At 42.3% G+C, this 27,146-nt stretch overlaps 1 protein-coding gene across 1 annotated transcript; it reads left to right on the top strand.

The window, feature by feature from the left end:
• Nucleotides 1–1,717: 1,717 nt before the first annotated feature.
• Nucleotides 1,718–26,104, top strand: LOC129832841 (LIM homeobox transcription factor 1-alpha-like). The gene is made up of 9 exons (XM_055896904.1): nt 1,718–1,933; nt 5,600–5,685; nt 6,155–6,347; nt 21,366–21,598; nt 21,792–21,952; nt 22,076–22,153; nt 22,421–22,538; nt 22,831–22,986; nt 23,090–26,104. The coding sequence occupies exons 1-9, from the start codon at nt 1,890–1,892 to the stop codon at nt 23,245–23,247; spliced, it is 1,227 nt and encodes a 408-aa protein (XP_055752879.1). The 5' UTR covers nt 1,718–1,889; the 3' UTR covers nt 23,248–26,104.
• The last annotated feature ends 1,042 nt before the right edge of the window (nt 26,105–27,146 follow it).

Genomic DNA, 27,146 nt, shown 5'->3' with positions numbered 1-27,146 from the left:
AGGAGAATCACTGTAATAACCCCTTTTAAAGAGAAGTCCATGTGTCTCTGCCCCAAATGGCACTCTATTCCCAATAGTACATTACTGTTGACCAGCGCCCTATGTAAGGATTCGGAATAGGGTTCCATTTGGGACACATTCATCCCGATAATGAGGAAGCACTCTCTCTCTTTCTGGAGTCCAACCCTGGCATAGTTACAGACTGCAGACAGACTACTCTCTCAAGGTTTTTAGGGGGGGGGGGTTTGTTGACAGTCTCTCTCTCTTCAGTAAAACTTGGACGAGACAAATATGTGCATTTTTTTTTTGTAAAGATAATCTGGACTGCTCTGAAATATTCGTAACTGTAACTCGGGACTGCTAAGGAAAATATTTCAATAGAGTGTGAGAGTTGTGGGGAGAAGTATGCTCTATGCAGCATAGCACACACAAATACATAGGCTAGATAGTCTGTCCTCTTACGGTCATAGGGCTGGACAATAAATCTCTGTCTATAACCTCATCCTCTTGATGAATTCTGAAAAAAGTTGATCCCCCCTCCAGCTCTGACATGTGTTTCGTGCACTGTTTGTTATTCCCTTAAAAACGTGAATGCCAGGCTTCTACTGCACACAAACGGTTGATAGATGTGGGATTTGTCTATGTTTTATAGGCAGCTCATTGGAATGCTGTAATATTTCCATTAATAAACAAATATAAAGATGTACTTACATTGAGCTTCCCTTTTATAATATTTTCCGTATTAACTAATAACAACTATTTCCACAATTGGATCCATTTGATATGAATTCCAGTCAGATTAATTCCTGTATGGACTTTGTACAAAAGCATTCCATAGAATTCCTGGGGTGATTCACTTTATCATCATGGAAGAACAGTAGGATGGCTATAAGCAACGCGCATCCACCTCTCTTGCCACACGGTGGCAGTAGAATTCACTGCATGAAAAGTGCAATCATTTTTTTTATAGTTTTTTTTTTACAAAAGGGGCCAAACGATAAACCTTATACTTATTGTTTCTAGCACGTAGGAAAACATTTGTTTAGGTGTATGCTAGGTGTATGTTTTGTCTCATCCACACATAACTCATCAAACCCTTTCTCTTTACACATGTAGGTTGGTCACACCATGTATAGGGCCTAGTCCAGCGTTTCCCAAACTCGGTCCTCGGGACCCCAAGGGGTGCACGTTTTGTTTTTTGCCTTAAAAAAAGTTTGAAGATTAGTTGAGTATTTGAATTAGCTGTGTAGTGCTAGGGCAAAAACCATTTAACCTTTATAGGCCTTTTTAACCTCAATAGGCCTAACTATCAAAATATTTCGATGTCATCTCAACAGTTGAGAATATGGGGTATAGCCAAGCATAAGATACGTTTTGAAATAACAAAATCTCATAAAAGTAATTCACTGTAATTGCTCCTATAATGCAGCAGCACTATTTCAAAAGAGTATCTATAAACTACGCATTGATGGTCAATTGATGATTTTTTTCTACACTGAATTTGATTGAAAGTAATGTTAATGTCAATGCTAATGCTTTGTGGTTTTGTTAAAACAATCCAATAAACCAAAAAGAACAACATTGATCACCCGATGGTGATTCCATATTATCCATTTTACCATTACAGCACGTTATCACTACGTCAAGACACCCCCCTCACTCGTAAGAACCGTCGCCGTTTCTCCTGCTCCTCCTCCTCTCAGTCGTTTCATGCTCACCGAACTCCGGGCGCACAGTCCGCTTTAGAGCGACGGGGAGAAAAGAGAGCACAATAGAATAGTTTGCCTGAAACATAACATGCTAATTTGCTGCTATTCGCCTTCTGGAGTTTGAAATAGGACTATACGACGCGTGCACATTCACGGACCGACTAGTCTTATGCTATTTTAATGCTACCGATAGAGGTTTCGGAAGGAGTGTGTTTCACCTCAAGGTATGTGCGTCTGCCGCCAACATCCAGAACGCGTCGACAGGTTGTCGGTGCGTTGCCAACCTCAATTCGCAGATATGTTGCAGATATAGTTCCAGTTTTCAGCACATTTAACCAGGCCAAACCCTTTACGTGTCTTATTCTTCCTTGGAAATAGGAGCGATCCTACATCGGTTTCTCGATGTTATTATTTCAGAGGCTGATGGGAATTCCTACAAAGGTTTGACTTTTATCCAAGTGTAGGTTATGTGTTGCATATTGCCTGTAGCCTAATCTGCTATTTGACTAGCCTACTTAAATTCATATGTGTAGGCCTATCAACTTTAACATAGCATACTTTTAAATACTCAAATAGTTTGTCATATTTGACATCAATATTTTGTTGAATAATAAGGTTGTCGCGATACATGTTCTGTCTTATTTTAGGCTTGCGGTCCATAGTAAACCTTTAGTCCTTATCGATCTTTTTGAAAATATTATAGCCTATCTCAGGGGTATTCAGAGCTCTCATCAGGAACCCCGAGACCCCAGCCCGTTCCAAAATGTCAACTATGCAAGAGCTAGCACACCTGATTCACCTGACCTCCAGACGTTGTGGAACGTCTGGGGGTCCCCGTTGATGGGTATGAAAAGCACTGGCCTATCTCATGTCTACCTGTATGATATTGATGATGATGGAGTCTCGCTCCTCATCGAGTTTGTTACAGAGAATATAATTTGATAATAGCCACAACCTCGGCTGTAGCCAATAGTCATAGACTGTTTTCGCTGCTACCGCACGGCAAGCGGTACCGGAGCGCCAAGTCTAGGACCAAAAGGCTCCTTAACAGCTTCTACCCCCAAGCCATAAGACTGCTGAACAATTAATCAAATGGCCACCGGACTATTACATTGACCCCCCCTCCATTTGTTTGTACACTGCTGCTACTCACTATTTATTATCTATGCATAGTCACTTCACCCCTACCTACATGTACAAATTAACTCAACTAACCTGCACTGTTGGTTAAGGGCTTGTAAGTAAGCATTTCACGGTAAGGTCTACACTTGTAATTCGGCGCATGTGACAAATAAAGTTAGATTTTATTTGGTCTGAAAGGTCTATGTCTTTCCAATGAGTTGTTGAAATGTGGGGTGGTATTAGCCCATAAAGAAATAGCCTATTTATCCCAAACAAAAATATTTTGTCGAACAGTTTATATCATGTTGTGGATAATATAGGCAACAGGGTGACGCAAATTGAAAAGGGCAGTGGTAGCCTAGTTATGTGAATATAATGGGGGAAATGTAAGGGAAAATATGATATCAAATGTTGATTAGCCGTATTGTGAACGTGTGATAATGATGCAGTAATAACATAGCTCCAAGAAAATTGACGGCATTACCAGCAAATACGGTGCATATAGGCGATCTTTCATTGTTAGTGCTATCTGCGATCCATGGGACATCCCTACCCTAAACCCTCATCTTAAACCCTACCCTCACCCTAACCTTAACCATAACCCTTCCCTGACCCTAACCTTAACTTACAACTTCCGAGCACATTCCCCAGACGTTGGTGTTCACAGAACATATTGTTCTTCACCTATAAAGTTTCTCAACGTTAACCAATGTGTAAAGCTTTGATAGCCCTATCACCACACAGGGCCTAAAGATTTATATAGGCCTATGCTTTTTATTTAGAGGGGGTGGGGGGGTGGGGGGGGGGGGGGGGGGTGAGACTAAACCAGGTGCCCCTTCAGTTTTGTCCAATATAGTATTGGTATAACATAAAGCTTATATGATAGTAGTTTAAGGATATACCGTTCTGGTCCACAGTATTAGTCTGCATGACCCTTACACAGTTATGAATAATAGACATGCAATTGCAATTAGTTATGAGCTCTCAGAAATAGGCGAATAGAGACGCGCCCGCTTTGGCAAGCAAGGCAACAACAAGGCTCAAATTCTATGACATATAGTGTCCATTATAGCAGTTTTGTCGAAAACAAAAATATTCCATATTTGTTTTTCAAGTGATTTTATTGGTTTATGTGGTTTTCTAATATTATGTTATAACCTATGTTGGAATCACTGTTGCGATCATTTGGAATAATAATCAATTGAAATACATATTTTTGAAGTTAGTGGATACAGTTCTGTAGTCTATGCACGTTAATAGGCCTAAATTATTTGATTTAGTAGGCTATTTTATACGAGGCCTAATAATTATTTCGATTTGTAATGACGGTGTAAATTAAAATTTTGCCTATGTATTCATATTAGCCTAAATCAATTATGATTCACATTTCTTGATGATTTTTCAGGTTTCATTTTTTTATTATTCCTTTTATTTTTATTCGAAGCCGTGACACCCTCATTCCTCCAATGAGAGCAAATGTGTCTTGAAAGTCTTTATCAGTTCATTTCATAAACATGTAAGCTTCATATTCGATGAAGAATTGTTATCTTTTAACCCAATAATTGAGAATGTATCATTTCAAGCCTAGATCAATTTAAAAAATAAATAATGTATTTCAATTAAATCGGTCATTCAGAACAATTAGTTCCTTTCGAAATGTAGGGTATCGGCTGGAATTAGATTTAGGCGTTCTTAATTATAAATATTCATAAAAACCAAACTTAATGTCACTTTGATTTAGAATATTGTCGATTAATAGATAAACATGTCCACGCTATGTTGCAATAGGCCTATTGAATATAGTGCATTATTGAAATGTCACGATTTATGTAGATTACGTTTGTGTTCATGGAATAGGTCTGAGAAGTCCATTACTAAGTATCGGGATGGAGTAATTCTATAGCCTACCACACCATTAACACCGTTAGTAAATGTATTATCATATTATTATTATTCTATTAACAGTTATTAGCGTATTATTATTCATATTGGTATTATTATTCAAAGTATATTAATGAATCCCCATGCTTTATTTGGAATTTTGATTTCATACATTTCTATGAATCCTATTCGACAAAATTATCTTTATTTATTTGAAATATCAGGTATTGCATTTTCCCTCTCCAACAACGGACTGGGATGGATTTGGGCCGTTTATGGGTTTGTGTAGTGGTGTGGCGTCAGCAGGTCACGGGGTTTAATCCCGACCTGTTTTTGGTCAATATTAGGGCAAAACCAGATATCCGGTTCGACCCCCAATCTGACATCGGATATCATATATGCAAATAAATAAACATGAGTAGGACCACACACCACCTTCGGCTCCAACGTTAAATCTCAGTGTGTCAGGTGTTTAAAACTCTGTTGAGTAGACCGAATTGAGTAGCCTATTAAGCCTAGCACATTTATTTTATATCCTATGCATTTATCCAATCCAAGGCAATAGTTCTATACGATGTTATTCCTTTTGCAATATGTGCACATTGCAGGTCGACTGTTTATGTAATGAATTCATACATTCTATATTAAATATGTTTTCAAGAGGACACCGAAATATAATATCCACGGTCATGTTTAGGCCTTAGCCTACGTGTCTTTCATTGACTTTTTTATTTTAAGGGGTTTTATTTCCGCCTTGCAGTATATCCTCTTTCTCACTTTTCGGCGACGACAATCTCTCCTCAATTTTTTCTTTCTACACACTTGTTGACTACAGGCTTGTATTTAGAGGGTAACTGTCCCTTTTCTCTCTTCTCCTTCTCGTCCAGCGAACACGACGAAGGAAGGAGGGTCGGGATGAAAACAGAGGAGACCCAATCATGTCTTCAGCAGCCTCCAGCCTCCACGCCATTCGGTGAGGAGTGAAATGGGACTGACATCTTGGGCCTGACTGGCACATAATGATTTTAACATTATAGTCCAATAATGAAATGAATATCCATTGACATTTCAAAGGTTACAGTGACAGAACGTTTTAAATTCTGAACTTTATATGTTATAAATGTGAGAAATATATGATAAATATGTAATACATTTGATATGCGATACATTTGTATTACTATTTTTGTCATAAAATAATTCTGGACCTTGCTGGAAGTAATATCGAATTAACCAAAAAAAATCAAGTTCTGCTTGACATTTACAGATTTGACCACACACACACACACACACTATAAGCTCCGATGACGTGGACTTCGATTAAGGCAGCCCCCGCATCTCTCGGATTCAGATGGTTTGGGTTCAATGCGGAAGACATATTTCGGTTGAATGCATTCAGTTGTGCAACTGACTAGGTATCCCCCTTTGCCCTCCTCTCCCCTCAGGTTCAGAACATATGGGCGGAGGGGGCGAGGTGTGCGCGGGGTGTGAGTCGCCCATTGCGGATCGCTTCCTACTGCGTGTCAACGAGCGCTCGTGGCACGAGACCTGCGTCAAGTGTGCGGTGTGTCTGAGCGCGCTTAATGGGACATGCTACTGCAGAGACCGTCTGCTCTACTGCAAGCATGACTACGAAAAGTAAGAGAACGTCAATACTACTAAAATCCCAAAAGACACACAAACGTTAGAGTTTGCGTTGTCTTAATCAATCTGTTTTGTCACCTAGTCCTTGTGCCCCTCCTGAATCAGGTGTGCTGGTTTCGGGATAGAACAAACTTGTGAAATGGCTCAGGGGCTTATAGGAACTGGTATTTATGGAATATATGACAGAACATATGTAAAACGTGTCAAACGAATTCCATGGAGGGCCGAGTGTCTGCGAGTTTCCGCTCCTCCCTTGAACTTGATTGATGAATTACGGTCACATTAGTAAAGAACTCCCCTCACCTGGTTGTCTAGGTCTAATTTGAAAGGTAAAAACAAAAACCTGCAGACACTAGTCCCTGAATGTTTGGTGGGTATATACATGACACGCTTGATTGCTATTAGTGAGGCAGTAAGCTAGCTCCACTTTCCTCTCTGATAAATGTGACTTGGTGTGGAGTTTCTATCAGTCTGGGGGTCTGTTGGTCGGTCTATGTGTGGGTGTGTGTGCGCGTGCATGCATGCATGCGTTCAACGTGTGCGTATGCATGTGTGTGGTCGTGTGTGCATTCGACTTGTGCGTTTGTTTGTTGGTGGTGTGTGTGAGATCCCCAGGGATGGATGGCTGAAGGACGTAGCCTGCAGGTCGTTATCATTGTTGTGAAAAGTGTCAGAAGACGTCCAGGCGCACAGACTCTCCCACTGTAGCATACATCTGGATGAGAGAGGGAGGAAATGAGAGAAGAGGGAGAGAGAGAGAGACAGACAGATAAATAGGTGAAGGGGCTATAGAGTAGAGAGAGTAGTAGAGAAGGTTTCAGTTACAGGTTCTTTGGACATTCTTAGCATGTTAATAATAGACAACTAAGATGAGTGTGTTTCGTTACGGGGTCATTTGGGTGAGGTGTTAGTAGGGGGAATTGGAGTGCGACAGATATGAAATAGTATTGAGTTAATGAGTTCACTGTCTCAGTCCCTCTAAAAGTCTCTGATACTACAGTGCCTTCAGTAAGTAATCATACTCCATTACTTTCCCCACATTTTGTTGTGTTACAAGGTGGGATTAAAATTGATTTAATTGTCAACGATCTACACAAAATACTCTAATGTCAAAGTGGAAGAACAATTATAATATTTGTAAAACATTCATGAAAAAAACACTATCTTGATTACATAAGTATTCAACCCCCTGAGTCAATACATGTTAGAATCACCTTTGGCAGCGATTACAGCAATGAGTCTTTCTGGGTAAGTCTCTTTGCACACCTGTACTGTACAAAATAGAATTTTTGAAATTCTTCAAGCTCTGTCAAATTGTTTGTTGATCATTGCTAGACAGCCAAGTGTTGCCATATATTTTCAAGACAATTTTAAGTAAAAATTGTAACTATGCCACTCAGGAACATTCAATGTCGTCTTGGTAAGCAACTCCAGTGTATATTTGGCATTGTGTTTTAGGTTATTGCCGTGTTGAAAGGTGCATTTATATCCTGGTGTCTGTTGGAAAGCAGACTGAACCAGGTTTTCCTCTAAGATTTTGCTTCTGCTTAGCTCTATTCCGTTTCTTTTTATCCTAAAAAACTCCCTAATCCTTGCCGATGACGAGCATACCATAACATGATGCAGCCATCACCATGCTTGAAAACGTGAAGAGTGGTACTCAGTGATGTGTTGCGTTGTATTTTCCACAAACATAACGCTTTGTATTCAGGACATGAAGTAAATTTCTTTGCCACATTTTTTGTAGTATTACTTTAGTACCTTGTTGCAAACAGGATGCATGTTTTAGAATATTTTTATTCTGTACAAGCTTCCTTCTTTTGACTCTGTCAATTAGGTTAGTATTGTGGAGTAACTACAACATTGTTGATCCGTCCTCAGTTTTTGCCTATCACAGCCATTATACTCTGTATCTGTTTTAAAGTTACCATTAGCCTCATGGTGAAATCCCTGAGCGGTTTCCTTTCTCTCCGGCAACTGAGTTATGAAGGACACTGTATCTTTGTAGTGACTGGGTGTATACTATTCAAAGTGTAGTTAATAACTTCACCATGCTCAAAGGGATATTCAATGTCTGCTTTAAAAAAAAATCACCTACCAATAGGTGCCCTTCTTTGCGAGGCATTGGAAAACCTCACTGGTCTTTGTGGTTGAATCTGTGTTTGAAATTCATTGCTTGGCTGAGGGACTTTACAGATAATTGTGTGTGTGGTACAGAGATGAGGTAGACATTCAAAAATCATGTTAAACACTATTATTCCACACAGAGTGAGTCCATGCAACTTATTATGTGACTTGTTCAGCACATTTTTACTCCTGAACTTATTTTGGCTTGTCATAACAAAGGGGTTGAATACTTAGACTAAAGACATTTCAGCTTTTCATTTTTTATTAATTTGTACAAATGTATAAAAACATAATTCCCTTTGACATTATGGAGTATTGTGTGTAGGCCAGGGACATAAAATCTCAATTTAATCCATTTGAAATTCAGACTGTAACACAACAAAATTTCAAGGGGTGTGAATACTTTGACACTTACAGTTTAGGTGTTACCCATGAGTTCAGGTGTTTAAGAAAATCTTGCTTATCGCATTCGATATTGGTACATCCATATAATTATTGAAAGTATAGAATGAATGACCATGTTGTATTGCCTAACCTAGATCAAAGACTTAACCTATACAGAGTAGACTTGCTCCCATGTTGTAAGTAGGCTATAGAATGAGTGCCCCATCTTGAGTCTCTCATATAGAGATAGATTTGTGTGTGTGTATATGTGTTGAGTCTCTCTCTATATAGTGTGTACATTTGAAGTTGGAAGTTTACATACACCTTAGCCAAATAAACTCTGTTTTTCCCAATTCCTCACATTTAATCCTAGTAAAAATTCCCTGTCTTAGGTCGGTTAGATCACCACTTTATTTTAAGACTGTGAAATGTCAGAATAATAGTAGAGAGAATGATTTATTTCAGCTTTTATTTCTTTCATCACATTCCCAGTGGGTCAGAAGTTTACATACACTCCATTAGTATTTGGTAACATTGCCTTTAAATTGTTTAACTTGGGTCAAACGTTTCGGGTAGCCTTCCACAAGCTTCCCACAATAAGTTGAGGGAATTTTGGCCCATTCCTCCTGACAGAGCTGGTGTAACTAAGTCAGGTTTGTAGGCCTCCTTGCTCGCAAACGCTTTTTCAGTTCTGCCCACACATTTTCTATAGGATTGAGGTCAGGGCTTTGTGATGGCCACTCCAATACCTTGACTTTGTTGTCCTTAAGCCATTTTGCCACAACTTTGGAAGTATGCTTGGGGTCATTGTCCATTTGGAAGACCCATTTGCGACCAAGTTTTAACTTCCTGACTGATGTCTTGAGATGTTGCTTCAATACATCCACATAATTTTCCTGCCTCATGATGCCATCTATTTTGTGAAGTGCACCAGGCCCTCCTGCAGCAAGGCACCCCCACAACATGATGCTGCCACCCCCCGTGCATCACGGTTGGGATGGTGTTCTTCGGCTAGCAAGCGTCCCCATTTTTCCTCCAAACATAACGATGGTCATTATGGCCAAACAGTTCCATTTTTGTTTCATCAGACCAGAGGACATTTCTCCAAAAAGTACGATCTTTGTCCTCATCTGCAGTTGCAAACCATAGTCTGTCTTTTTTATGGCGGTTTTGGAGCAGTGGCTTCTTCCTTGCTGAGCGGCCTTTCAGGTTATGTTGATATAGGACTTGTTTTACTGTGGATATAGATACTTTTGTACCTGTTTCCTCCAGCATCTTCACAAGGTCCTTTGCTGTTGTTCTGGGATTGATTTGCACTTTTCGCACCAAAGTACGTTCATTTCTAGGAGACAGAACACGTCTCCTTTCTGAGCGGTATGACGGCTGTGTGATCCCATGGTGTTTATATTTGCGTATTATTTTTTGTACAGATGAACGTGTGACCTTCAGGCATTTGGAAATTGCTCCCAAGGATGAACCAGACTTGTGGAGGTCTTGACCGATTTCTTTAGATTTTCCCATGATGTCAAGCAAAGAGGCACTGAGTTTGAAGGTAGGCCTTGAAATACATCCACAGGTACACCTCCAAGTGACTCAAATTATGTCAATTAGCCTATCAGAAGCTTCTAAAGCCATGGCATAATTTTCTGGAATTTTCCAAGCTGTTTAAAGGCACAGTCAATTTAGCGTATGTAAACTTCTAACCCACTGGAATTGTAATACAGTGAATTATAAGTGAAATAATCTGTCTGTAAACAATTGTTGTAAAAATTACTTGTCATGCACAAAGTAGATGTCCTAACCGACTTGCCAAAACTATAGTTTGTTAACAAGAAATTTGTGGAGTGGTTGAAAAACGAGTTTTAATGACTCCAACCTAAGTGTATGTAAACTTCCGACTTCAACTGTACATGTTGAATCTCTCTCTCTATATAGTGTACATGTGATGAGTCTCTCTCTTTCTATATAGTGTGTGTACAGTGTATGTCTGTCTCTGTGAGAGACTTGGCACACGTCTTTACTTATGACCTTCAGAAGATCCGTAACAATGTCTCCTTGTGTTCCCTGCAGTCATTCCATCAGCACCACACACACACACACACACTGTATGATAATTTGAAGGGAGTGAGTGTCTGTGTGTATAAGAATTTACTAGAAATAGTGGAAAGCTTAATATTGGAGGGAGGTTTTTTGTTTTGCTGTAACCCTTTGCGGTCTGGAGTTGTGTGTGTGCTTAGGTGTAGATTCAATCAGTTCATACAAATGCGACTGGGTGCATCCAATGGCAATGTCCGCGACAGGTATAACATGGGGAGCCGCTTGCCGATTTGACAATTCCAACGTAGTTCCACCTCCGACATCGCCTAAATAAAACAGTAATACTGCTATGCAGTTGTCGGTTATCGCGGGCTAAAGCGGATCTGATTGAATCAAGTACTTACTGTATCATTCCCATAGCACTCTCATAGTGACCTTGTAATGACCGACTGGGTCTCCTGAACCCAGATCTCCTGTGTTAGTCCTAGTTCAACAACAGGGTTATTGTTGAACCGGGATGTGGACTTGAAGCTAGAGGTAAGGGTAGTGGTTGAAGCTAGAGCTAAGGGTAGTGGTTGAAGCTAGAGCTAAGGGTAGTGGTTGAAGCTAGAGCTAAGGGCAGTGGTTGAAGCTAGAGCTAAGGGCAGTGGTTGAAGCTAGAGCTAAGGGCAGTGGTTGAAGCTAGAGCTAAGGGCAGTGGTTGAAGCTAGAGCTAAGGGCAGTGGTTGAAGCTAGAGCTAAGGGCAGTGGTTGAAGCTAGAGCTAAGGGTAGTGGTTGAAGCTAGGGTTAGGGTTACTCATTACGTGAGGAGCATGGTTCCACTCTGCTAAGCCCTGCTGTTTGCCTCCTCCCGCTACAGTATCTCCGTCTAGCCATTATTTTCAAATATTTTCATATTAGTCCTTTTTCTTAGGCGAGAGTTGTGTGTGTGTTTTTATTACACACAATTTCCAAGACCGGCAAAGAGACACAGACTGCTGCCCATACAGACTCTCCAGTATCTCCCAATTACACTCTGATACACACTTGCCACAGAGCAACAGAGAGCAGAGTCTCCGGGCTGACCCAGGTCTCAGACCAATAAAGGCCCTGCGCCCCTGGGGCCCGGCGGGTTACTAGAGCCTGGAGGAGCCTGGAGCCCAGGTTCAATATCAGTCTAAAGTGGGGGGCTCTGAGGCCTACCTACACCCCCCGCTCACCAGGCAACACAGCTCGCTCCTACTGCACACATATATGGGTTGGATATCAACATGTAGAACACAACGTGGATATCACTGTATCACGATAGGTGGTGGTATTGTTGGTAAAAACACCATTGACGTTTTTAGTAGTAGAGACAGTGGAGAGAGACAGGAAACGAAAGTTAGAGGTTTGTGTGGAAAGTACGGCGGGACTGGGATTCGATTCCACACTCACTCGGGCATCTGCACGCAAGGTGGTAGCGCAGGTAACTGCTAGACACAACCCTCTGGCCCCTCAATGCTGGCTCTAATAGATCACTATGTGGGGTGGGAGACATGGAGACCCTGTCTGGAGCAGGGGAGAGGGGAGACTCCCACAGTCACACGGGAGCGGAGACCCCAAGAGTCACAGCCAAGACCAACGTTCACTGACCAAACAATCTCTCAAACTGCCAGGCCAGAAGCCCACCTTCTCATCTTACATGGTTATATGTGGAATCACTGTTGTCCTATGCTGAGATTGAGAACAGAGAAATCATGTCTTCCACACAGATACAGTATCTCTCCCACCCATCCCCCTTATCCTCCTCCCGCCTCCCTCTCTCGCTCCTCCTCTCTCCATTACCTCGTTCATCACTGTCTGGTTTGTAATAATGTTTTCTCGATTCCAAACCTCATTTCCCTCTCGTTGAGATTGATAGCAGTGATGACACCAATCAGTTTATCTCTCTGTTTATCCCTCGTTTTCTCTTAATCGCCTCTCCGCTCAGCGCCTCTTTGTGTCTCAGGACGGGAGGAGAGGGAGGGTGTGATGGAGGGAGGGGGTTGATTGGACACTGCGCTAATTACCAAATGTACTCAGCCACTCCAGTGATGGCAAGCCTAAGAGAATAACTATATATGCACAGTACAGGTATATAGTTATATTCTGTATATACTGTAATATACAGTATAACTGTGCTAGGAGATGGATAATTAGTTAGTATGCACAATGGGTTAAATCAAGACATTCTACCCCATACTGCTAAAACATATACCGCTAAAACATATATGCCAAAACCCACAAAGCTGATTGATCAACATAACTGCAGCAAGCCCACTGTACAATGGAGTACACAGTCAGAACTGAAGCATAGCCTATTGCAGCCAATGATATCCATTCTGAAGAATACTCACTTTTTTTGTAGAATTGTTTGGAATTCATCCCATGTGTTTGCACTCACAAAAGTTCAGTCTGGGGGAGTGTAGGAGTGCGTTAGGGATATGTTGTTGGTCCTGGCTCATACACGGTCGTCCACAGGGGGTATGGGCAGGCAGACAGACAGACAGACAGACAATTTTAGTACTCCATATCCAGACTGAGGAGTAGTACTGTGGATTTTAACACAATGTCTTGTCTCCATCTGAAATGACACTAAATGGTATTAAAGTATTTCACTATAGTGCACCATATAGGGAATAGGTTACCAGTCTGGTCAAAAGTAGTGCCTCTATATAAGTAAAATTGTGCTATTTCAGACACACTCCTTCTCTTCCACCAGACACACAGTAGGGGTTCTTACGTCACCTCGCAGCTCAGGTCAACAGGTGATGAAACGGGTGTGAAAGAGAGAAGAGGTAGGAAGAGAATATAGATGGAGAATCAGAACCTTACAGTGATATGAAGGCATGCGTTGTGCCAAAGCAATGCAGAGTGAAAGGACATAAAGAGAACAGAGATGTGACTGAAAACGAGAAGAAGTTGGAGAAAGTTGATAGAGAAGATACATTGCAGATGGGGAGTGAGAATGGGATAAAAGCAAAAGAGAGAGATTTAGGAGAAGAAGAAAGCCAGGGAGGAGAAGACAGAAGAGGAGGAAGGTGAGGTGTGAGCTGAGGTGTGTCTGTGTCACCCCCCAGTAATATTGCCACAGTTTTTGCATAATGCCCGATGAGTCCCCATCATCTGGCCTCCCCCACAACAATTTCATTACAGACAGCTAATAAATGTTTCATGGAAGAACAAGCTACTCGCCTCGCCGTTATTAAATCTGAGATAATAAAAGAAGAAGAGCGAGAGAGAAAAAAAGAGAAAAGAAAAGATGGGGGGTGGACCTGAGAGAGGGAGGGAGATAAAGAGAGAGGGAGGGAGAGAGACAGAGGCAGAGAGAGAGAGAGCGGTGTCAACATTCTCAAATCGGGGGGCTGTATCTCCTGTTTCTGGGGCAACGAGTCCCCTCCCCAGTCTTCCTTCACCCTCCCCCTTGCATCCCGCTCCACCAGAGAGAGACAGGAAATGAGAAACCGCCAGACAGGATATTGCGTTCTGGTGGCCTGGGGATTAGCTTTTATCTAAACACACACACACACACACACACACAGAGACTCATCCATGTCCTCACACATATCACATTCCTCTCACACTCTCCCAAGCATCAAGCACAGTGTTCTGCACAGTTTTCAGACGTTACTCTTTGCAGGTATATTACATTTGGTCATGTTATGCCATATCTGAACTGTCATTAAAGGGTAGTCTTTCAGTCGAGATCAGAATATGGAATATCTAAAGTATTATTAGGAACAGTATAATAGTTGCACTGAGAAAAGCTAGGAGTCTATGGAGAGATTGGTCTGCCAGTCATTAGTAATAGACCTTGATATTGTATTTTATGCTAATCAGAGAGTCATTCATACTGTATACCTCAAAATGTTTGGAAATCAAATAAGACTGTCTGATGCACGTTGTCTATAAGTACATATAGGCTTTGAAGGAAATGCCTTCCATCTGCATATGTGTGTGTGATTGCAAGTTGTTTCTGTTTGTATATCACTGTTCTGTGATGTACCGTGTCTGTGACCCATACGCTCAAAAGAATGCTGTGTTAAAAACAACCCAATTTTGGATTATTTGGTAACCCAACGCTAGCTAAATATTGGACAGAACACACGCTGGGTTATTTTGACCCAGCTAGTTGGGTTGCGTGAATAACCCAACAAGTTGAGTTGTTGGGGACTACCCAAACATGGGTTAATTTAACCATCAATTGGGTAGTTTTTACTCTCATGCTGAGTTGACCTAGCAGCTAGGTCTGTTTTAATGTAATCCTTAAATTATTTTCAGCTAGATTTTATTGGCCACCTGTTATTTTGACACATTCTTCTATAATGTGAAGATCATTTATTACATGCTGTATTATAAACTGGGTGGTTTGAGCCCTGAGTGCTGATTGGCTGACAGCCGTGGTATGTTTAAGAAATAAGGCCCAAGGCGGTGTGGTATATGACCAATATACCACGGCTAAGGGCTGTCAGCCAATCAGCATCCAGGGCTCAAACCACCCAGTTTATAAAAGACTGTGTACGACGGGTATGACAGAAGTTATTTTTTCTGCTCTAGGTACGTTGGTCACCAGGTTATAATAGCATTAAGGTACCTCGGGGGCAGTGGTGTAAAGTACTTAAGTAAAAGTACTTTAAAGTACTACTTAAGTCGTTTTTGGGGGTATCTTTACTTTGCTATTTATATTTTTGACAACTTTTACTTCACTACATTCCTTTAAAAAATTATGTACTTTTTACTCCATACATTTTCCCTGACACCTAAAAGTACTTGTTACATGATGAATGCTTAGCAGGACAGGTAAATGGTCCAATTCACGCACTTATCAAGAGAACACGTGGTCATCCCTACTGCCTCTGATCTGGCAGACTCACTAAATATAAATGTATTGTTTTTAAATTATGTCTGAGTATTGGAGTGTAGCCCTGACTATCTGTAAATTTTAAAAACATGAAAATGGTGCCCTTTGCTTAATATAAGGAATTTGAAATTATTTATACTTTTACTTTTACTTTTGATACTTAAGTATATTTTAGCAATAACATGTACTTTTGATACTTAAGTATATTTAGAACCAAATACTTTTACTGGGTGACTTTTACTTGGGTAACTTTATATTAAGGTATCTCTACTTTTACTCAAGTATGATAATTGGGTACTTTTTCCACCACTGCTCGGGGGTTTGTGATATATGGGCAATATACACTACATGACCAAAGGTGTGTGGACACCTGCTCGTCGAACAGCTCATTCTAAAATCATGGGCATTAATATGGAGTTGGTCCCCTCCTTTGCTGCTATAACAGCGTCTACTCTTCTGGGAAGGCTTTCCACTAGATGTTGGATCACTGCTGCAGGGGCTTGGTTCTATTCAGCCACAAGAGCATTAGTGAGGTCGGGCACTGATGTTGGGCGATTAGGCCTGGCTCGCAGTCGGCGTTCCAATTCATCCCAAAGGTATTAGATGGGGTTGAGGTCAGGGCTCTGTGCAGGCTAATCAAGTTCTTCCACACCGATCTTGACAAACCATTTCTGTATGGACCTCGCTTTGTGCACGGGGGCATTGCCATTCTGAAACAGGAAAGGGCCTTCCCAAAACTGCTACCACAAAGTTGGAAGCACAGGATCGTCTAGAATGTCATTGTATGCTGTAGCATTACGATTCCCCTCCACTGGAACTAAGGGGCCTAGCACGAACCATGAAAAACATCCCCAGACCATTATTCCTCCTCCACCAAACTTTACAGTTGGCACTATGCATTCGGGCAGGTAGCATTCTCCTGGCCAAACCCAGATTCGTTCGTCGGACTGCCAGATGGTGAAGTGTGATTCATCACTCCAGAGAATGCATTTCCACTGCTCCTGAGTCCAATAGCGGCAAGCTTTACACCACTCCAGCCGACTCTTGACATTGCGCATGGTGATCTTAGGCTTGTGTGAGGCTGCTCGGCCATGGAAACCCATTTCATAACGCTCCAGACGAACAGTTCTTGTGCTGACGTTGCTTCCAGAGGCCGTTTGGAACTCGGTAGTGAGTGTTGCAAATGAGGATAGACAATTTTTGCACGCTATGTGCTTCAGCACTTGGCGGTCCGTTCTGTGAGCTTGTGTGGCTTACCACGTCACGGCTGAGCCATTGTTGCTCCTACACGTTTACACTTCCCAATAACAGCACTTACAGTTGACCGGGGCAGCTCTAGCAGGGCAGAAATTCGATGAACTGAGTTGTTGGAAAGGTGGCATCCTATGATGGTGCCATGTTAAAAGTCACTGAGCTCTTCAGTAAGGTCATTCTACTGCCAATGTTTGTCTATGGAGATTGCATGGCTTGTGTGCTCGATTTTATACACCTGTCAGCAACGCGTGTGGCTGAAATAGCCAAACTAATTTGAAGGGGTGTCCACACACTTTTGTACCACGGCTAAGAGCTATGTCCAGGCATTCTGCGTTGCGTCGTGTGTAAGAACAACCCTTAGCTGTGGCATATTGGCCATTTACCACACACCACCTCGGGCCTTATTGCTTAAATATAATAAGGTATACCACCTTATTGTATCGCAACAGTGGGATTTATCTTAAGCTTTTAGGGGACCTCATACACTTCTGTAAGCTTCATGGATCTAAACACGTGATAACTATACGGCAGAACAGATTAACAGGAATGACGTTTACTCTCATGGGTGGCTAAAAATGACTATCTGAAAGCAACAACCCTACTAAACTAGGCCTCCAGTCTAATGATCTGACCTGCTGGATCAATAACCCAGCACCAAAGACCCAGCAGTTTTTAAAGAAAACAACCCGACCAAGTGACCAAACGCCTGCAACACAGCAGTTGGGTCAACCAAACAACCCAGCATTTTCTTTTGTGTATGTGTCTGTTTTTGTATGCGTGCATCTTAGTGTGTGTGTGTGAGTCACAAGCGTGTGTGTGTGTGTGGTGGCGGCGGTGGGAGCGTTATCGTGGGGAATGCTGGGAAATTTTAATAACACAGAAGCAGTGCAGGGAGATTTAATAAAAGGAGATGATGTGATTACTGAACCCTGGCTCTGAGCCATCCTGCTTCACAGTGCAATATCCGCTCACACACACTTGAACGTGCACACACACATGCATGCGCACGTACACAATCACACACACATGCTCACACTCCAAAATTATACTAAAGCTATACTAGATTGTAACATCCAGATTCACTGTAAAGATAGCATACCCACAACCTCACCCAAGTTTACATTTCCAATATGCTAAAAACAAACATTCACTGATAGCTGACAATACAAAACCCAATACACATTTTCACTAATCCATTCACATGGATGGACACATACCGAACATGCATGCTTACGCACATAGGAGCAAGCAGTGGATTAACAGTCGTAACCCACTGGGGTTCGAACCCAGTCAATCTCATTGGTGCCGTGAATTGGGGAGGTCAAAGTGCCAAGCAGGGTAAAATGTAACTCAGTTTGCTTACGAATGCTTGTGATCATTTCGGAGACACCTATATAAGCTTTATAAAGGGTTTATGAAGGCTTCGTTATGTTTCGTCCAAAGTGGGACCGTTCTTGATAGCAGCCATGAGCCATTTCTCCTCTCCCTGGGTTATTGGGGATGCGTCCCAAATGGCACCATATTCCCTTATATAGTGCACTACTTTTGACCAGACCCCTTTGGGCCTTGGTCAAAAGTAGTGCACTATAAAGGGAATATGGTGCCATTCGGGACAGAGGTGGGTGGGTCTATTGTGAATTACACTTCTATTAGGGGGATTAGACTGATCTACTTAGAGACCTCCCTCGGTGACCATTGCCCTCAGTTTCCAAGTTTATTAAATTCTACAATATGTGGCACTATGAAATGGGATTAATAACCTAAAATCAGGACTTAAACACTGCAGAGGAATTGTGGTATGGTGACCGTTGTCCCATGTCGCCTTTATGTTGAGTAAATTCTGGCAGTATAAAATGGGATTAAAAAACCAACTGGGATTTAAAGGGGAAATCTGCAGTTCAAATAACAAAGCCGGCACCCTGCCATTGATTTTGTAAATAGCTGAGGGATGGAGAAATGTAACTACTCTCAAATGTATACCATCCATGAGATCAAATGTATAGTTTTAACCAATATTTTGAGGCTATCCAGTGTCTGTTTACAATTACTTTGTTTACAAACAAAGCAGTAAAACAATCTTATATTTTGCGTAAGGACGAGAATTGAACTAAGCTCATGCGGCATAAGTTATATTCTTCAATAATTAATGTGTATATGTTGTGAATGTTAAAGTAAAAAAAATAGCAGATTTCCCCTTTTAAAATGAAAAATTCTGGTTTGCCATTTTTGGGGCTATTGGATGAGATATTTTACTTAAAATTGCTGTAGGCAATTAAGAGGAGGCACTTGAGAGAACTTTCTGTGTGTTGTAGACAGAGACAGCTCGGTATAATGGAGTGTGAATTGATAGTCGTGGTGGTGGTGTTGCCTGGATTAGTGTTGAAGTGGTCCTCCTCGATCGGCGTGTGCGTCTGTGTGTGTGTGAGTATGCGCATGCGTGTGTGTGTGTAAGTGTGTTTGGCAAGTGAGTGTGTTTGGTTAAGTAAGTATGTGTGACAGCGGTGGGCTGTGATTGGGGTAATTTTCGGGAGTGTTAGCTAGTTTGGCAGACAGATGGATTGAGAGAGATTATCCGTGGCAGCTGTGGTTCGGACAGGACAAGATCACAGATTAGGAGCTCTAATGTGCCGACCTGGCTCACTCTCCTCTCCTCCTTTCCTCTTCTCACCTCTTCCCCTCTCCGCCCTTCAGATTTGGGGTACTAACACCTTCCTCTCACCCAGTCAGGGAGCCTTAACACTTCTCTCCTTCTTTCCCTCCTTCCCTCTAACTTCCTCCCTCTATCTCTCTGTCCCTAGTCATCCTGTCACTTTCTCATCTCATCCAGTCATCCCTTGCTCAACAGACATATTTTTCTCTCTATGGTCTCTCTCTTTCTATGAGCTAAGTCTCTGCACAGCAGACCTATTGTTTGCAGTCTTGTTTAATGACCCAGGATTTCCTGTGTCAATATGTCATCATATGATTAGGCGTGTGCAGGTGTGTGTTTTTAAATATGCATATAAATATTGTAGAAATGTATATGGAAGTACTCACCGTATATTGATGAGTAACCTTGGTTTCCTGTAAATATATGTGAGAGTTTGTGGGTTAGGCTAGAGAGACCGATAAAGAAAGAGGAAAGAGTGTGTGTGTGTGCGTGCGTGTTTTGGTGTGTAAAAGAGAGAGGAGAGAGAGAGAGATTAACCCCATGCTATGGCCAATCCCTGGTTATGAGTTTACAGCGTCTGTCTGGGCATCGCACTGTTTAAACAACAATCTAATTAATCCTGTCTTTATTAGTTTCACTGAACTGTGGAGGGAGGGAGCGAAGGAGAATGGAGGGAGGGGGGAGAATTGGGAATCCTGTCAGAAAATACTGGAGAGCGATAGAAGAAGGGGGGATAGAGGGATAAAACAACTGGGATTCAAGAGGAATTTAAAGGCATGAGTTTTGGGGCCTTTAAATTGAATTGATATGTTGATGAGAAGAGAATGAAGAGTGGGAGAAAATGAAAGGGGTGGGACACACGAGAGTAGTGGTGAATGGACAAAAGGAAAGTAGACAACGAAGCCCCGTGAATGAGTGTGTGAACTGTTAAAAAAAAAGCTGTCCGAGCACGATACATGTTTCACATGTTCTCTTCTAAATCCTACTAATTGTGAATAGTAGGTAATGATGGGCTGTACCAGCTCGTTCAATAGATTGATGTAAAGAATTCGTAAAAAAAACTAGAATCCACCAACACTTCAGTGCAGGCTCCCTACACATCAGTTGACTACTGCCCCCAAGTGTCATCAGTGAAGAACGACATTCTAAAGCATTACCACGTACCGTTATTGCAGTAAACAGATGTTAGCTATGTTACATGTTCAAGCTTTAAGTTATGGGAAATGCTGATGTGACATTTTAATTAGATACCGTACACAGGTTTGATTGAGAATCTTCACAGGTGCAAATGAGGTCTAATCTTTCAGGCAATCTGTCCCTGCCTTTGGGTGCGTTCCATGTTGTCTTTAATTCAGTCACTCGGCACATCTCAGAGGACTGCTAATATCATGTTAGTGAGAAATTACAACAACTCCTGCAAGCGATGTGAGACCTGATCATCTGCAGTCCAACTACAAAAAAAGACGGTTTGGAAGGACACCTCAAATGAGGCCTTAAAAGCTCTGTGCTGCTGTGTGGTCAAGACGGTGTCTTCTGCACATCTCAGAATATTACTTGATCATATTCCTACTGTGATTCTAGAGACGTTAAACTTCTTCAGGACTGCAAAAAAGACAACCTGGAACACACCCGACTGCAATAAAGACAACTTATCTATTACACACTGGAACGCACCCTTTCTCCCCTCTGTCCCTATAGGCTGTTTGTCAGGAAGTGCAGTGCGTGCCTGCAGGTGATTGGGCGCTCAGAGCTGATCATGCGTGTGCTGGGGCAGGTGTACCACCTGGGCTGTTTCAGCTGCTGTGAGTGTGAGCGCCGGCTGCAGCGCGGAGACGAGTTTGTCCTGAAGGAGGGACAGTTGCTCTGCAGGGGAGACTACGAGAAGGAGAGAGAGATGCTGGCTGCCATCAGCCCCACACCCACTGAGTCAGGTAACAGGAAAAGACAGGGCAACCAACAAATCAACCAACCAATAAAATCACTGGATGGCACTTTGTTATGGTACAGAAAGTACAGGAGATAACCTAATGACTTGTTTTTTCATTGGGATTCACTACTAGGCACCATTTGATACCAGTTTGTCTGTCAATTGAAGATCCTATTGTGTCTCTCCACACCCCTCAGTGAAGAGTGAGGATGAGGATGGTGGGGGCGGTTCTGTAGGGGGGAAGGGCGGCGAAGGGAAGGACCACAAACGGTCAAAGCGACCACGCACCATCTTGACCACACAGCAGCGCAGAGCTTTCAAGGCCTCCTTCGAGGTGTCCTCCAAACCTTGCAGAAAGGTGAGCAGACCAGGCGTAACACGGTTTATTTATTTTGTTCCTTCTCTCTTTTTTTCTTTCACACACAGACATATACACACACTGTCCCGTTTAGTGTCCTGGCTTAATTTCTCTTATCTTCAGGTGAGAGAGACACTGGCAGCTGAGACCGGGTTGACGGTTCGAGTCGTGCAGGTGTGGTTCCAAAACCAGAGAGCAAAGGTGAGATATTTGACCTGTCCTGAATCCCCACTCCCCCCCGCCCATGACACTAATATAACCAATAACACTAATCATGAATCTAATAGCTCAATTGCTCTGAAACCGCATGCTAACATTTTATTTTAATGGCTAAAGCACAGTTAAAAGGATATTTCACCCAAATAACAATGCAATTTTGGTGAACTATCCTTTTAACGAAAGACAGAGCAATAGCGCCATTGGGTCCATTATCAGTGTGCCAGTGTGTGTTGGTCCTGTGCGTTGCAGATGAAGAAGATAGCTCGCAGGCAGCAGCAACAGCAGCAGCAGCAGGAGCAGGAGCAGCTGGGAGGGTCCAGGAGAGGGCCGAGCAGGGGTGGGCGACAGAGCAACGATGACAGTGAGGGTAAGAGAAAGGAGAACAGAGCAGGGGTTTCTCAAAAGCTTTGTCGCTAACTGGCACTTAACTCGCGGAATCGTAGATATAGAAGTGCTTAATTTCACCACTTTTGTTCATTCATGCACAGAAAGATTAGTCTTTCGCTACAAAAGTAACAATTAAAAGAGTGGCTTGCCAAAGTAGCTAAGTTTCAGGAAACTCACCTCAAGGCAGGTGAAACAATGTCTCTGGAGGTAAAGGGGCAGGACGAGAGGAAGAGATGCAGGGATTGATTCATGTTCTGTCTCTCTCTTCCCAGACGGTTCTAGTGGTCACGGATTGGACGGTCTGTTGTCGTACCCTTCGTTGCCACGACAGCAGCTACTGGCTCTGGACCCCAACATCTACGGAGGAGAGCCGTTCCGCCATGGACTCACACCCCCTCAGCTGGGCTCTGAACATCTTCACTCCTACGGTGAGAGAGAGGGAGAGAAATATAAAAAGAGAGAAATATAAAAAGAGAGAGATGGACAGACGGACTAAACAGACAGACATACTAACTCTATTTCTCCCTTTAGATTCAGAGACTGTGTTCCACGATCTGGACAGCGACGGGAGCCTCAGTCACCTCGGCGACTGTCTCCTGGCAGTGGCGGACGGTGGGCTCCTGGCGGGGCGGGTGGGAAACCCCATCGACCGCCTCTACTCCATGCAGAACTCCTACTTCACATCCTGACCCCTTACCCTTGACCCCTGACTCTCTCCACCAATCACCACTCAGAGAAGCAGCTAATGGCCGGTTATCCTACTAGGCCCACAAGGTCATCACATCAACCATGCTTGAGCTGGGTCCATATCCATGTCTGACCAGGTTTATTGTACATTACCAAGTAAAAGCATAATAGGAAACACCTGGGTCATGTTCAGTAGGGAGGAAACCTTAGGAGTGAAACAGGAATGTAATACCTTGACTTATCCACTAAGAACACGTTTTTCCATACCAAACACGACCCAGGTAGCCATTTAAGGTCTCAACTATGACTTAGGGCCTGTTCGAAATCTGGCTTGCTCGTTACTTACTTAAACTGCATACTGTGTACTAATCATATTACATACTATTTAGAACATTCTGTTTAGTACAAACGTAAGCAACAAATATCAAAATGCTACTCATCCATACTGAGAAGGCATCATCGAATGCGCAATCGCTTTTGTCCCCTAATCTGATTATCAGTTGTTGTCGAACACGTGTGTGTGAAAAGACGGTTATCTTCCTCAATAGTGCCTAGCGAATTTTACTAGATTGAAAGCCAAAATGACTATGACATCTGGGCATTTAAAGTATACTAGCTCTTCAAGATTTCACATACTATAAAACTTTCTTTCACATACTCAAACGGCCTACTATTTAGGACGCAAGTATGGGTATTCGGACACGGCCACTCTTTTGCTTGATCCCAACGTCCTACCTGTAGCAGACAGATGTGAAATCCTATGACAACATACTTTATCTGATACTCTCTCATTTGTTTCATATAAGGCGAGGGGAGGATTGCCCAGGAAAGCTTAAATCAAGAGCAGTTAAAGTATTTCAAAGTAAAGAAATACTATTTGAATCCAGGTCTATGTGTTTGTGAGTCAGAAACCTATGTTGCTTATTAGGTTGCAAATGAATGGGGAGTGTTTCATTCATTTAGCTCATGATCTGACCTGCTTATGGTGTCCACATGGTTAGGGAGTCTTCTTGGCAGCAGGGTTTAGGAGCAGAGTGAAGACACATACCAGAGAGGTTACAGCAGGCTAGGGGCAGAGCTGCCACCAGAACATGATTCAACCCAAAAACCGTTGTATTGGAGATGGCCAGTGGTTCATAGCACGGATGGGGTCAATTCAGCCAAATCAGAAAGTGAATGGAAGTTAAGCCTAAATGAATGACTGGAATAAAGGTACAGGTGGATCTGGAGGAACATTGGAGGGATAGATTTCATTATAGGTTGAGCTGAGTTGAAAGATACAGAGTGGCACGCTCGATTTATATGTGAATGAGTGAAATATGTGGGTTAGGTAACTTAGGTCTAGAGTTTGCTCTCAGGTTAGTGTGTTAGAATTTTTAGCAACATTATACAGGAAATTATTTACAAATCACTCTAACCCCTGATTAGTTCACATTAGTCAACATAGTGAAAGGAGATATTTAGACCATAGATACAATCAGGGTCCTATAGAGTAGGCTAACAGGGTCCTATAGAGCAGCGCTTCTCAATCTTGGTCCTGGGGACCCAAAGGGGTGCACATTGAAAAGAGAGCGAAAGAAAAAATGAGCAATGTTATGCCTGGTCTGCATGGTTTGGAGGACACCTCGAAGGAGGCCTTGAAAGCTCTGCGCTGCTGTGTGGTCAAGATGGTGCGTTGTCAGGTGCGAAAGGAAAAAACTAAAATGTGCACCCCTTTGGGTCCCCAGGACCAGGATTGAGAAACACCACTATAGAGTAGGCTAACAGGGTCATTCAGAGAACGTTATAAAGGAAACAGGGTTGTGTAAAGGAAAGTGTAACACTTTCATGTAGCTCTGGTTCAGGGGTTTATGTGGGGCTTGCTTGGGAATGCTCAGCATCAGCAAGCCATACGTAACACCCTGGACCAGAGCTAGCTTTCGTGTAATTATTTTTTTGATACTGTGAAGTATTCACTAATAAAGGTGCAGGAGTTTGTCCTGGGCTGGAAAAACTCTAGGCCCTAACTGAAATGTAGAAGTTGAATTCTAATTGGTGTGTAACACTTCAGTATGATTAGGACCAGGAGTCTTTCCTGGTCAGGTCATGTGGTCAGGAATACTACTGGCCCTAGCTACGATAAACAAGTATGTGTTCCAATGTAAAATAATTGTGTTAATATTATTGTTGTTACAATGAATAATACAGTACTACTATAGGTATAATCACTGTAATTATTTATCTTTGATCGAAAACACACCTTACAATAGACGTTGTTCAATATTTTGTACTCTTATGGTTAAGTATTTATGTTGTAGCATGAGCTGTGTGCCACACTTTCAAAATGTAAATAAGTATTACCATGAACATAGCACTAATGACAGTATTTTCCTATAGCTTATACCACAGGTGTCAAACTCATTCCATGGAGGGCCGAGTGTCTGCGGGTTTTCGCTCCACCCTTGTACTTGATTGATGAATTAACATCACTAATTAGTTAGGAACTCCCCACACCTGGTTGTCTAGGGCTTTATTGAAAGGAAAGACCAAAAACCTGCAGACACAAGGCCCTCCGTGGAATGAGTTTGACACCCCTGGCTTATACCCACACTGGGACCATCTTGTGGAGTCCACTTCCTATATGATTTCTCATAATTGACTGATGATATATATTTTTTACAGTACAGTATTTACGTGGACATAATTTATTGTGGGATACATTTCTCTGGAAGGTATAAGAAATTCTTGTTCTTAGATTGTCTGAAAGAAATTGTTCCAAGTTTTTGTTCTGTGACCAATTCCAGTGTATGTGCTTTTTGAGTGTAACGTCGCATTTCTTCAATATAACCTGTCAATTCAGAGTCAGACTAAATATGCCTACATTATTCTGAGTGTGTGTGTGTTGCTGATGATGCAAGGCTTCTTCTGCTACACTGAGTGTACAAAACATTATGAACACCGGCTCTTTCCATGACACAGACTGAAGAGGTGAATCCAGTTGAACTATGATCCCTTATTGATGTCACTTGTTAAAATGAAGGGGAGGAGACAGGTTAAAGAAGGATTTTTAAGCCTTGAGACAAGGATTGTGTAGGTGTGCCATTCAGAGGGTGAATGGGCAAGACAGAAGGTTTAAATGCCTTTGAACGAGGTATGGTAGTAGGTGCCAGATGCACTGGTTTGTGTCAAGAACTGCAACACTGCTTGGTTTTTCATGCTTAAGTTTCCCAACAATGGTCCACCACTCAAAGGGCATCCAGCCAACTTGACAACTGTGGGAAGCATTGGAGTCAACATGAGCCAGCATCTCTGTGGAACGCTTTCGACACCTTGTAGAGTCCATGCCCCGACGAATTGAGGCTGTTCTGAGGGCAAAAGGGGGAGGTACAACTCAATATTAGGAAGGTGTTCTTAATGTTTTGTCACTCAGTGGTATAATAGGGAGCTATAATGTAATTGTAGAAAAGAGCCTCTGCATGTTTGTGTCAAAGTTTTGACCTTTTTGAAGACTGACAATTCTAAGGAAGAATCTCTCCACTTGATTGCGTCTACCTCAGAAGCAGAAAAGGTGGCCTGTTCCGGTTAGTAGTCAAACGGCACATAACTCAACATCCTCCCTCTCGTCTGTCTCTCTATGGTCACACAGATTATAACTCCTCAGCCTCCACCTTCTCCATTTTCCTGGGCTCTGTTCCCTCCGCCAGTGGAAAGCCTCTTGTTTCATCCCCCCTACTCCTCCTTCCTTCCACCTTTCCTTAGCTCCTTCAAATTCAAACTTTCCAGCCACCTTTCCCTCAACAAGTGAGTAGCCAAGGAGAGTAGTGTGGGAGAGATATCATACATTCCACAATGACTCATTCCAACCTGAAGAAAAGGAGCGTGGGAGCGGCACCCTTGAGTAGCACCATAACATCAGAGTATG

This window comes from Salvelinus fontinalis, chromosome 34 (genome assembly GCF_029448725.1).
Source record: "Salvelinus fontinalis isolate EN_2023a chromosome 34, ASM2944872v1, whole genome shotgun sequence".
Lineage (NCBI taxonomy): Eukaryota > Metazoa > Chordata > Actinopteri > Salmoniformes > Salmonidae > Salvelinus > Salvelinus fontinalis.
Note: the sequence above shows the minus strand (reverse complement) of the source record. Positions and strands in the feature narration are given on the sequence as shown.